Source organism: Mobula birostris, chromosome 2 (genome assembly GCF_030028105.1).
Source record: "Mobula birostris isolate sMobBir1 chromosome 2, sMobBir1.hap1, whole genome shotgun sequence".
NCBI classification, from domain to species: domain Eukaryota; kingdom Metazoa; phylum Chordata; class Chondrichthyes; order Myliobatiformes; family Myliobatidae; genus Mobula; species Mobula birostris.
This window is the reverse complement of record NC_092371.1, coordinates 209,471,000-209,484,970: the sequence shown is the minus strand read 5'-3', so window position 1 is coordinate 209,484,970 and position 13,971 is coordinate 209,471,000. Positions and strand designations below refer to the sequence as shown.

Sequence of the window (13,971 nt, the reverse complement as noted above, 5' to 3'; positions counted from 1 at the left end):
CTGAAACATTATGAAATGAACAGACAAGGAAGAAATGATGAAATAAATGCACACCAATCCAAGGTGGTGGTGACCTAAATTCCTCAGGAGTTCCATATTCATGTGCATGAAATCTAAATAAATTGAACATCTCAGAGGCTCTTCTGAGGGAGAATGAGAGAAAGGGAAACTGTGTGTGTCAGTAATTGATACTGTTGACTGGATAAATGTGCAATAATGCAGGCCTTTTCATGAAACCATTAATATAACAGTTGTACATTTTGAAACATGATGATGACAAGGATCATGATAAGAAAAGTGTTCAATCATGAGCTTGCATTGTACAGTTTGCACATGGACAGATATAGTTTCTAAGGGTGTGAATTTGAATTTTTATGAAGAATACTGAAGGAAAATGGTAATCCTGTTAACTGTGTTGAGTTGTTGCTAGGATCAAATGGATAAGGAATGCAAACGAGCTGTTAAACCTGATGTAAGTAGTAACCAAGAAAAAAGATTCAAAGAAATATCATGGCACTTGTAAACACAAGCTGTTGAAATTATACAGTAAGTTACAGCCCTTGAATGGAAAATTACGAGATAAATGAAGGAAATCAGAATGGACAGAGCAATTGGAAGTAAAAAGAGCATGGAATTAAAATGAATAAACTTGAGAAATCCTGTGCACTGGGAACCAAGGTAACCAATAAATTAGTTAGAGAATGAAATTAAAACAGCAGGGAATTGTCAGGCATTGCTTTGACTTTATGTAAACCATGCAGTTGGGAAAGGAAACATTTGATCAATAGAAACATGTTGACTGATGAAGCAAATATTCTAAATTAGTCCTTTAATGTTTTTCACAGGCATCATCTCAGCATGGAAGTTAAATACCTTGGAGAAAGCTGTAAAATATTTATAAATACTAGATGGGACATTTTTGAGAAAGAACAAGGTCAGACATCTGGATGGACTTAACAAAAAGTTAGAACTGTTAGTACCTAAATCCGATACACTACTATTTTCTACAAATCATAGAGAATGTATATAGTGCTAAAGATTCACTAGAATGATTCTGGGAATGAGAGGGTTAAAATATGAGGAACGTTTGTCCGCTCTTGGACTGTATTCCTTGGAGTTTAGAAGAATGAGGGGAGACCTCATAGAAACATTTCGAATGTTGAAAGGTATGGACAGAGTGGATGTGGCAAAGTTGTTTCCCATGATGGGGGAGTCTAGTACGAGAGGGCATGACTTAAGGATTGAAGGGCGCCCATTCAGATCCGAAATGCGAAGAAATTTTTTTAGCCAGAGTGGTGAATCTATGGAATTTGTTGCCATCGGCGGCAGTGGAGGCCAAGTCACTGGGTGTATTTAAGACAGAGATTGATATGTATCTGAGTAGCCAGGGCATCAAAGGTTATGGTGAGAAAGCAGGGGAGTGGGACTAAATGGGAGAATGGATCAGCTCATGATAAAATGGCGGAGCAGACTCGATGGGCCGAATGGTCGACTTCTGCTCCTTTGTCTTATGGTCTAAAGATGACAATATTTAACATGATACTCACCTTTAAAAACGGCTCCATAAATTACCCATGTGTTTATGATCATATGAGCATAATATTTTTATAAATTTGTTGGTAGGCGTCATGAGAAACAAGACAATGAAGTGCTTATTATTGTATGACAAAGAAGTCAACTTAAATAACTTGATAAGTCTTGTTACATATGTTTATTAGGTCCTTGAGAAACCAAGATAAACCTCTGTTAATCCAGTTTTCTGGAGACTTGGTGCAGGACTGGCAAATTTTCTAGACTATCGGATGTTATTCCAATTAGTAGTGCAACACACTTTGCGTCTCACATGTTACACAACAGCATAATAAATTTTCCAATAAAGTTGAATGGAGCATGGGAAACAGCATCCATTAACTTCAGGTTCTGCTTATTGTCATTCAACTTTACACATCTATACTGGCAAACAAAACAACGTTCCTCCAGGCCAATGTGCACAGCAGAGTACGTATAACTCACACACATAATACATAAAGTAATAAATTAACAAATAATAAGGTGCAACTATGATACAAGTTTAAAATAAACAGTATAACACTACTGGCACTTCATATGTGATGAGACCTGGGTAGTGGCAGGGAGTTCAGTATTCTTACCCTGGGGGAAGGTGGTGGAAGAAGCTTTATCTAATGCTATGATACCTCCTGCCTGATGGTAGGAGATCAAAGAGATTGTTGAGGGATCACTGACAATGCTAAGTGCCCTGCATATGCAGCGCTCATGATAAATATCTCTGATGGGTGGAAGAGAGACCCTCATGATCCTCTCAGCAGTTCTCTCTCAGTCCTTTGTAGGGACTTGCGGTCAGGTGCCTTGCAATTAGATGAGTGTAGAAATGGGGCTCTGGTGAGTTCCAAGGGAGTATGGGAAATGGAACCTCTGAGCTTTTGGGGGCACCCAAGTTGTTTCAAGGGGAGCATTGACACCAGGGCTTTAGTGAACTTCAAGGAAGCATAGAAACCAGTTATCTTAAAGGGAGCACAGGAATGAGCAACTAGTGAGCTGGATGCCAAACCAGCAGGATTTCTGAATGATCGGTGAATTATCAGGGTTGTACTGTAACTGGTTCTGATGACATGAGTCTTTTCATACCATAATATAAAATGTGATTCGTCCATGTGGTAGGTAAGCATGCAATGGGGAGCATTTTGAGCTAAGCTGAAGATTAATTGGATTCCCAGAACATCTGGTGGCAATGAATGGAGTAATGCAAACATAGGTACAAGACTGTTTGCATTAGTAATAAATCATCTCAGCACACAATCATGGCTCAAGATAAGGGAGGGAACCAGGGCTGTCTTAGTCTGGGAATAAGCAGCCAAGGGAGTTAAACAGTCTTACTGGCATCCTTCCAGAAGGATACAACAAGTTTTCCAAAAGATCTCACCAGAATTTTGTCTCAAACAGTTGTGCTTCAGTTATAAAATTCTGTGAAGCTGCATACAGGCCTGCAACCCATTTCCATAGCAATAACAGTGACAAGTGAAGCTGCCACCCTCCTGCCTTGCTCCAGAGGTTGTAGTTAACTGCAGTAAGACGAGGCTGCAGGACGTACTTTACAAAAACTGCAAAGTTGCTTCTACATAAGACAAGCAGGATTGCTCTATTTGTCTGTGAGGTTGGTGTGCTGAACAAAATCAAGCCAAGGCCACTTGGTTCTGGCAGCTTGTTTCTGTGCAGTAATTCTGGTTAAGTTCTTCAGTGCTCAGAGTGCATCAAGTGATACGTGTGTCTTCGGGAGGGATGGGGATGTTAAAGTACATATTTATATGAGTTGCAAAAGCTTTTATTCTGTGAAAGCTTCCTATACATGAATTCCCCAAAGAATAAGAAATGGCGTACTGCCCCAGACCATTGAATAGAAGGAAAGGGGAAAGCAGGAAAGTAGGTTTGCAGGTGGTTCTACAGCTGGGCTTTCTTCAGGATGGACAGTCAGGAAATCAACAAAGGTACTGGACACAGCAAAGTGCTGGACTACATCATGACACCAGACATCTTTCCTCTTAGGAGTTATTCATATGAATTTAATAGCCTTCCAACATTCTTTGTTTTTTACATAGTTTTGGATCAGATACTGAGTGACATTGGGTGGACATTTAATAAGAATCAGCTCTTGTATATTAGGCTTTACTTTCACACTGGTGTCCCATGTGTATTTTGTCTCCTCATCATTACCTTGTGTAATCCCTCAGCATCAAATCTATTTGGGAATGGATATCAACAGCTCAGGGTAGAGGAAAAAGCTGGATCTCCCCTAGTAGATTCCTCTTTCAGGTGGACAAGCAAACCTCTGTGTGTTGCTTTCTTATCAAGTTCAATTTATTGTCCACTCACTTGTACACATGTATACCGCCAAATGAAATTTTCTTCTGGACCAAGGTCCAGTACATTGTACATATAACTCACACACGGTCTTTAATTGATCCTGTTATAGTTATCATTCTGTAATGTAGATTTCTTGAGAATGCCCACAAGAAAATCAATCTTAGGATTGTCTAAGGTGACATATATGTACTTTGATAATAAAATTTACTTTGAACTTAGAGCATAGAGTAATATTACCACAAATAAATTTAACAAATAATGAGGTATATTTACGACACAATCTATAAAGTAAACAGCACAATACCACTGGTGCTTCATTTTTCATGAGACCTGGGTGGTGGCAGGGAGTTCCAGAGTCTTGTGGCCTGTTTCCCATCTGAAAAGTTCTTGTCCTAATGCTGTGGGTGCTCCTGCTTGATGATAGGGGGTCAAAGAGATTATTTTTACTTAAGACTTGGCATAAGTGTATATCTTTTTTGTATCCAGAGGGAATTTATTATTTTTGTTCGCTCTTCACTGTCAGGAGAAACCACTTGTAAAATAAAACCTGGAACAAGAGAACCTAAAATAAAATCTATAAACAAGAGAAAATCTGCAGATGCTGGAAAACGTATCAGTTTTGTGTAGTACTTGATTTGTAACAGAACACCTTGCAACATCTCTATGCTATTTGTAGTGATAATAAAGTCATGTTAATGTTGTTTTGGTCATTTTAGTTTTATTTTCTAATTTGGATTCCAGACATAATGTATTAAAATTGTTAATTTCTATTTACAGTGCTGCCTGTGATCTTCCAGATGCTAAAAGATTGATGCTGAGCCTAACAATGTGATCAAGGGTTTTGCTTGTCATAATCTTTACTTTAAAATATTTATTTATTATTCATAGGATTTTTTTTTCCCTTTTTTATGTACGTGTCTAGCTCCTGTGCACACTAAACTTGTATGATTAGACCGGTGCATTTCTGATTACAATCCCATCTTTTTTGCACGGTGATTATAGATAGTGTTTCCCTAATGGCTGATAAGTCAATCAACTCTCTAAGCGTATGATGTAATGTTTGCATACGTTTCTTCATGACCAGTTACAGCTGCAAGTCACTCAAAGTAATTGCAACATCTCTTTCCTTCACACAACTAGCTTAACACTTCATAGCAATTAATCTTAAACCTGAGACTTGAACTTGGCTGGCAATTGAGCAATTAATCTCTGCTTATTTGTTTTGTAGGATCAACTTAGATCTCACAATTTTACACTTCCAGACAGTCTTTGCTTTTTATTGCCTCTTCAATCTTCTCTTCTTATTTGGGTCTTCCCAGAAACCATCTACTTCCAGGGCCTTTCTTTTCTCAGATTTTTTTGATTCCTTCTGACCACAGCTTGAAATTTCTATCAGATGTTAACTTGTTTTATTGTTTGCAGTTTTAGAGATTTCTTCCACAGTCCTTTTGGTTTTATGTAACTGTTTTATTTTTTGTTTATTTTTATTTATTCTAACTTTTGTATTAATTTCTAGTCACCTAGATTAAGTCAGTTAGTTCCGGGGCTTTGTTTTATTAAACTATACGATTCAGATCAAGTTTAATAGTTTAGAGGTGAATGTGGACATAAGGCCACATAGAGGAGAGCTATAAAATAGAAAACTGCAGGATGGTGATAGATCTGAGCAAAATATCACTCAGGAGGCATTGCGAGAGTGTAACAATCAACTAGCAGAAATGGTAGATGTGAGTTTAACATTCAGGAAAGGTTTATATAGGTACATGGATAAGATGGGTATGGAGGACTATGGTAAATGGGACAAGGTGGATGACCATGGATTAGATGGGCCAAATGGCCTCTTTTTTGCGCTGTAGTGCTGTATGACTATAACTTCCCCTACAAGCCTTAACATACTTAATGGCGTAAAGCACAGCAAGAGAAAATCTGCAGATGCTGGATATCAAAGTAAACGCACACAAATTGCTGGAGGAACTCAGCAGGCCAGGCAGTATGTAGGAAAAGAGTAATCAGTCAGCATTTCAGGCTGTCCTGATGAAGGGTCTCAACCCAAAACATCAACTGTTCACTTTTTCCCATAGATGCTGCCTGGCCTAGCTGAGTTTCTCCAGCATTCTGTGTGTATTAATGATTGAAATGATTATTCTGTCAGAGTTTCGGGAAGGATTTCGAGTTTTTGAGTAATTTAGCTAAATGTTAAAACTTGCACTTAATGTGCAAATGAAAGCATGAAAACAAAGAACAAAATGAAAAAGCATCTTTCGAAACAACAAAGAAGCAAGAATTTACTTCATAGTTTCGTTTTGTCAACAAAGAGCTTCATGTACACACACACTTCAAATTGCTGTAGAATTTTTGCTTTATTTCATGTACTTTTCAAAAAATTGTTTTTTATCCTCTTTGATAAATTCTGTCATATCTTAGCCTGCAATAATAATGGAAAGTGCATCAGTCGGATGTAAATATTTCCAATCTGTCTAAAATCAAAATCTGCTCAGCTGAGTGCTCTATTTGGGTGATGTGATGTTTTGCTTCTGCATGATAATACACTACTTCGGCTGGCAGTCTGATAGTTATTTTTGCAATAACTTACTGTATGGCATGAAATTAAAACTTTTACTATTGCTCGTTATTCTTTAGATTTCAAGCATGCTGTAAAAATAAGCAGGACATGGTTGATTTGCCTTTGCAAAATCAATTAATTGAAATCATACAGTTGTGCAGGAAATGTACAGCAAAACCTATGACTGTGCTACAGGAACAAAAGCACACGTGAGCACAATGCATGGTTACTATTCATTTTGGTCAATAAGTAATGAAAAGCAGCCTGCACACGCAGTTGTGCTGTTACTATGGTCAACGCAATGGCAGAAACACTGAAGGAAGGAAATCTGCTTGACTGTTAAGGTATTTGAGCCATAAACAGGTTGAGAAAATTGCGAGTTGACACCCAGCTTGACTCAACATGATAGACCAATTTGCTTCTGCAAATCCACCTGTACACCATGGAAAAACCGAATTGGCAAAATTATCTGCAGATGGAATTATTAACCAAAGTTTACATGGTCCCACATTAAATTTCATACAAAAGAACAAGGTCAAAGGATTAGAATGAATGTGTAAATGAAATGCTACATCTGGTATTTTAGTCGCAGTAATAAAAACAAATAATGAAGTGATAATGGTGGAATTAATAAAGAAAGAGAAGAAAAATGCCAAAAAAAATTTATAGGACCCTGACTCAAATCCTTCTGGGTACAATATATGGTTCTGGTCACTTAGACATGAGGACTTTGCCTGCGAAAAACAATGAAAATAACCTCGTGTTCTCAAACATTTTAACTTAGAAAGAGATGGTTATGAATTGAATTGAGTAAATTAATATGTATCACTTGATTACTAAATGACTGTGTTAAGAAAGCAGAAGATACAAGTTTAATTTATAATTAGAAAAAGATCACATAGAGTTTTTAAAATTTGTTATCAGACATATGTGATTCTTTTCCTTTCCAAATGAATGTTAAAATTGCATTTGCCTTCCTTACTACCAACTAAACCTGCAAGTTAACCTTTAGGAAATCCTGCACTGAGACTTCCAAATCCCTTTGCATCTCCAATTTCTGACTTAATTCCCCATTTAGAAAACAGCCCATAACTTTATTCCTTCTACCAAAATGCATGACCATATATTTCCCTATGCTATGTTCCCTCTGCCTCTTCTTTGCTCATTCTCCAAACCTGTCTAAATCTTACTACAGATTCTCTGCTTCCTCAACACTACTCCCATCCACCTGTATTTATATCATCTGCAAACTTGGTCACAGAACCATCAATTCCGTCATCTGGATCATTAATATATGACATGAAGAGTAGTGGCCCCAACAGTAGTGGCAGCCAAGCAGGGAAGAACTCGGTCTCTGGGCACACAGCCAGCAGCCAGCTTGCTGCTTTCGGTCTTCTGTGTACTCCCATGACACATCAGGTGGCGGCACTGACCTCAAATCTGCCCGCCTCCAGAGCCACAAGAACCCGGCACCCTGAAGGCACACTAGTCTTCCAGGCCACGTCCTTAGCATATCGAAAAGTGGCTGGTCGTGAGGCCCTGAGAGTGGGTCCCATTTCCGTAAAGAACCGAAGTCAGTGTGTAACTCCAGGTCAGGGTCTTCAAAAGAACCCAGAGAAGGGAAAAAAAAAAGATATTTTAGATAGAAATAGAGCTGTTTCTGAAGATACAAGCAAAGGAGTCGCCATGAGGTGCAATCATCCTAAACTCTGCCCTCCACATGGTGAACACCAATGCAAAATATAAATTCACCTCATCTGCATTTCCTTGTTCCCCATTACTACCTCTCCACTATCCTTCTCTTGGCAGTCCAGTATCCACACTTGCTTCTCTTTTAGAATCATATAACATTATAGCACAGAAACAGGCCATTCAGCCCTTCTTGACTGTACCAAACCATTTTTCTGCCTAGTGCCACTGACCTGCACCTGGACCATATCCCTCCATACACCTCTCATCCATGTAGCTGTCCAAGTTTTTCGTAAATGTTGAAAGTGAGCCCGCATTTACCACTTCATCTGGCAGCTCATTCCACACTCCCACCACTCTGTGTGAAGAAGCCCCACCCCCGCAATGTTCCCTTTAAACTTTTCCCCCTTCACCCTTAACCTATGTCCTCTGGTTTTTTTCTCCCCTTGCCTCAGTGGAAAAAGCCTGCTTGCATTCACCCTATCTATACCCATCATAATTTTATATACCTCTATCAAATCTCCCCTCATTCTTCTATGCTCCAGGGAATAAAGTCCTAACCTATTCAACCTTTCTCTGTAACTGAGTTTCTCAAGTCCCGGCAACATCCTTGTAAAGCTTCTCTGCATTCTTTCAACCTTATTAATATCCTTCCTGTAATTTGGTGACTAAAACTGAACACAATACTCCAAATTCGGCCTCACCAATGCCTTATACAACCTCACCATAACATTCCAACTCTTATACTTTGATTAATAAAGGCCAATGTACTAAAAGGTCTCTTTACGACCCTATCTACCTGTGATGCCACTTTTAGGGAATTTTGTACCTGTATTCCCAGATCCCTCTGTTCTACTGCACTCCTCGGTGCCCTACCATTAACCTTGTATGTTCTACCTTGACTTGTCCTTCCAAAGTTCAATACCTCACACTTGTCTGTATTAAACTCCATCTGCCATTTTTCAGCCCATTTTTCGACTGCCTTCCCTTCATCCACTTTCCTGGTAACCTCCTTGAAAAACTAATAGGTTGGTTAAACATGACCCACCACTCACAAAGCCATGTTGACTCTCCCTAATTAGTCCCTGTCTATCCAAATACTTGTAGATCCTATCTCTCAGTACTCCATCCAATAATTTACCTACTACCAACATCAAATTTACCGGCCTATAATTTCCCGGATTACTTTTCGATCCTTTTTTAAACAACGGAACAACAGCTATGCTCCAGTCCTCCAGCACCACACCTGTGGGTACCGACATTTTAAATATATCTGCCAGGGCCCCTGCAATTTCAGCACTAGTCTCCTTCAAGGTCCGAGGGAATACCCTGTCAGGTCTTGGGGATTTATCTACTCTTGATTTGCCTCAAGACAGCAAGCACCTCCTCCTCTTCAATCTGTATAGGTTCCATGACCTCACTACCTCTTTGCCTTATTTCCATTGACTCCATGCCAGTTTCCTTAGTAAATACAGATGCAAAAAACTCACTTAGGATCTCCCCCATTTCTTTTGGTTCCATACATAGCCAACCACTCTGATCTTCAAGAGGACCAATTTTATCCCTTACTATCCTTTTGCTCTTTGGATTATCCTTCACCTTGACTGCCAAAGCAACCTCATCTCTTCTTTTACCCCTCCTGATTTCTTTCTTAAGTTTTTTTTGCACTTTTTATACTCCTCAAGCACCTTATTTGCTCCGTTTCCTATACATGTCATACATCTCTCTCTTCTTCTTTATCAGAGTTCCAATATTCCTTGAGAACCAAGGTTCCTTATTCTTATTCACTTTGCCTTTAATTCTGACAGGAACATACAAACTCTGCACTCTCAAAATTTCTCCTTTGAAGGCCTCCCACTTACCAATCACATCCTTGCCAGAGAACAACCTGTCCCAATCCACACTTTTTAGATCCTTTCTCATTTCTTCAAATTTGGCCTTTTACTCTTTATATACCTGAAAAAAATCTTTTGGCATCCTCTTTCATATTATTAACCAGCTTATCTTCATATTTCAACTTTTCTTCCCTTTTCAAGTTATGTTAACTTAAATAACTACATGCAGGATTTATTAGAGTCTATGTCGTCATTCCCCACATAGTTCAATTTCATTCTTTTTTTTAACATTACTTGCATTTCTCCATTATATCCTGAGTCCCTGTAAGTGTTCATTATGTCAGTATATACAGGGGATTAGATGGATCCATTTTGCTGCAGTACCTAATTTCAGGCACCATGTTCCCATCAATTGACTATAGAAGAAAAATTGGAAGATAAGTAGTGCTATTGCAAATCATAATACTTTTGTTTGGCGTTAGTGAAATTTTAACATTTAAAATGTTGTGAGATGGTGAACATTCATTTACTTTTATCCGGTCTGATAGTTGATCATTTTGAATGAACCACAGATCTCATTACACTATTGGGTAGAAATATACGTGTGCCTTGTAATGAAGTTACTGTGCTTCATGTCTCTAAAAGTTTATTTGCAATTTTTGAATGCATCTGAAACCCACGCTGGACTAATGTCATTCCACTTTTCGGCAGTGTAAGAGAAGTAAACTAAGATGTCCAGGTGCATGTTAAAACTGAACTCTTAAGTCAAAAGTTTTGTCTTATAGTTTACCCTGTTTATTATAAAATTGCAGAAGATTATTAAATAGCTACATGCCAGTTTTTTTTAGATCATCTTTTCAGTGTTTTGGACATATGGAGCAGTATTGTTTGCAATTGGTGATGTGGTCTATTTGGTAGACTACAATTGCGATATTCTGTTTTCTCATTATTATTATTATCATGAATTTTTATATTTAAGAATTAGATAACTGCTATTTCAACTGGATGTTTTAGATTCTGGAACTTAATTGTGCGCAGCTGACATGGCCAATATCACTCATGTCCCCATACATTTCCACTTTTCCAAATACAAATGTTTATCCAACAAACTCAGCTTTTTTCAACAAACCCAGTTCCCATAGAATATGTATATTCAAGTGTGGAGTCTTGATTACTAAGCCTTCTGTTACAAAGGTATTTAGGCATATTGAAGCCATGTCAATCAAAGTATATAGGGCTAAGTTTAAAAGTTTATGACTGGGCAAGCACAGTGATGTTGCCGTTTGCCTGAAGCCTCCTTCTGATTCCATAAGTAATGATGATGTTTCTTGTGTCATTTTGCCTTGTCATAACCGTAAATATCTATTCAATTGAACAAATATTTTAGGTTTGAATTAAGCGATTGTAATCTAGGTGAAAGAAACTGTACATTAACACCAAAGTCATGCCATGTTGGTTAAATGATTGTATTCTATTAATCATTCAAAGGGGTTTTAAATCCTGGCAAATGCCTTTTTATGGCAGAAAATGAATCTTAATTGACTATTTGAATTCTTATTAAGGAAATATCTATTATAATTATTTCTTTCAGTTAATTGTTTTCAATGAATTTTATATAAATAATTGTATGTGTATTGCCATTCTTAGAGGGGATTGTAACAGAAACTCAGGCCCCCATAAATGCTAATTGTTCTTTTCCTGCTTCCCTTCTGCCTTTAAAGCTGGAAACTAGATAATGATTTGGCTACCCTTGTTTATAGCCTGATATCAGAGATGGCTGAGGTTAACCTCACATTGTTCTGTCCCAGAGCCGTCGACGTCTAAGTTGTTGGGTGGTTAACAGTGACCTTCCATATTAGAAGTTTCCTCAATCCAAGCCTTCACAGAACACAGCATGTGATCAGTGGGATATGTCTCCCGAGGTCAAATGTATACATCAGCCAATTTGGTTTGAGCATCTGGAATTTTGGCATTTATCCTTAGAGGTTTGTTTTTAAACTTTGAACTATTTTTAATTCAGTTGACTCTATTGGTTGATTGGTACAAATTGGCAAAACTTCAAGATCAGTGATCACCACCAGCATAAAATCTGTTTCAGCTCCACTTAAAAATTCCAGCTGTCCTTTGTAGCATTTGGCCCATGTTAATGTATCATAATTTCTAACCAAAAAGCAGGTGGTCATTTAATTTTTAAATTGTGGGAACTTTTATTTTGTCTGTTTTTAAAAAATATTTGTTGGACAGTGTTTGAATGAAATGTTGTTAAATGTCTGCATTTATCAGTTTGTTCAGAATAATGTGGAACTTTTCATGAAATGTTTCCTTTTTTTTTATTGTTACTATTTTTATGATAATTCAACTACCTGCACAGAATGGCAGCTGATGCATGTCAAGATACTGTTATATGTATTAAAGTAATGTACAAATAAAATGAAAATGATGCAATCAATCTTCTGTTTTAAAACACTTATTTCTTTTAAATCAAATTTAATGGAGTAGGAAGTGTGAATGATTCTCTACCCACTTGCTTGTTATAAATACAAAATTAAGATGTCAATAAAGCAACCTAAAGGCTAACTGAGTATCAGACTCTAGATGGCGCTGTTGTTCTGGCATAAGGCATAGGATTTTATTTCAACACAAGACTTTGTCATTCCTATTCTTTAAAAAATCCTGTATCTCTGTAACTAAAGTTGAACTTTATACTGAGATTCTGTGGAGTAACTGATATACTAAGTATAAATGACCCCAAGTATAAATTTATAGTTTTACTGCTATGTTGCTTATAAAATTAGCTAGATTATCCATCTTTAAAACTGCACATGTAATATAATGATTTGGTTATGAATACTTTGAAACATTCCAGTGATTTAAGAGTTTGAGATAAATGTTTTTCTTGCAACCACATGTCAATCTTGTATAAATATATTTAGAAGGCAACATAAAATAACAACAGTTTATCATGTGCTACTTTATATTAAAATCTGCAATCAGAGATTTATGTTCATTCATCATTGAATTTAAGATTAATAACCAACTATAGAGGTAGATTTATGCACTTGTAGCATATACAATGATTTTTTTAATATAAATTACTGCAGACAGAAGGTTATTTTCTTCCAAAACAAGGTGTTAGTGGAATGTACAGCCAATGAAAAATTAACAGGTAGCTGGAGTTATTTTCCACAGGTTTTCTATTTGTTCATGATTTGCACATGATGGGAGATGGTTTTAATATTGAGGCTAGGAGCTTCATATCAAAGTTCAAATTAAATTTATTATCAAAGTATAGATTTGTCACCATATACAGTACAACCCTGAGATTCGTTTCCTTGTGGGCAATTACAGTAAATACAAGAAACACAAAAGGATTAATGAAAGAATGTACCCAACAAAGTGGAAAACAACTAATGTGCAGAAAAAAAACAAACTGTGTAAATACAAAAAAGTGCAAAAAAAAAGCAATAAATATCAACAACATTCTTCAATTATGTGAAGAACAAAAGGATGACAGGAGTGAAGGTAGGACCGATTAGAGATAAAGGTGGGAAGATGTGCCTGGAGGCTGTGGAAGTGAGCGAGTTCCTCAATGAATACTTCTGTTCGGTATTCACCAATGAGAGGGAACTTGATGATGGTGAGGACAATATGAGTGAGGTTGATGTTCTGGAGCATGTTGATATTAAGGGAGAGGAGGTGTTGGAGTTGTTAAAATACATTAGGATGGATAAGTCCCCGGGGCCTGACGGAATATTCCCCAGGCTGCTCCACGAGGCGAGGGACGAGACTGCTGAGCCTCTGGCTAGGATCTTTATGTCCTCATTGTCCATGGGAATGGTACCGGAGGATTGGAAGGAGGCGAGTGTTGTCCCCTTGTTCAAAAAAGATAGTAGGGGTAGTCCGGGTAATTATAGACCAGTGAGCCTTACGTCTGTGGTCGGAAAGCTGTTGGAAAAGATTCTTAGAGATACGATCTCTGGGCATTTAGAGAATCATGGTCTGATC

At 37.5% G+C, this 13,971-nt stretch overlaps 1 protein-coding gene across 12 annotated transcripts in view; it reads left to right on the top strand.

Annotated features, from left to right (window-relative positions):
- Positions 1-13,971, top strand: part of dtnba (dystrobrevin, beta a) — a 505,261-nt gene that overhangs the window by 424,854 nt on the left and 66,436 nt on the right. Inside the window, exon 17 of one of the 12 annotated variants that reach the window (XM_072251391.1) lies at positions 4,657-12,403. The exons of the other annotated variants lie outside the window; for them this stretch is intronic. Within the exon in view, the coding sequence (XP_072107492.1) occupies positions 4,657-4,668 (12 nt within the window). The 3' untranslated portion in view covers positions 4,669-12,403. Of the gene's footprint in view, positions 1-4,656; positions 12,404-13,971 lie in introns of those variants that run through there. 12 annotated transcript variants of the gene reach the window in all.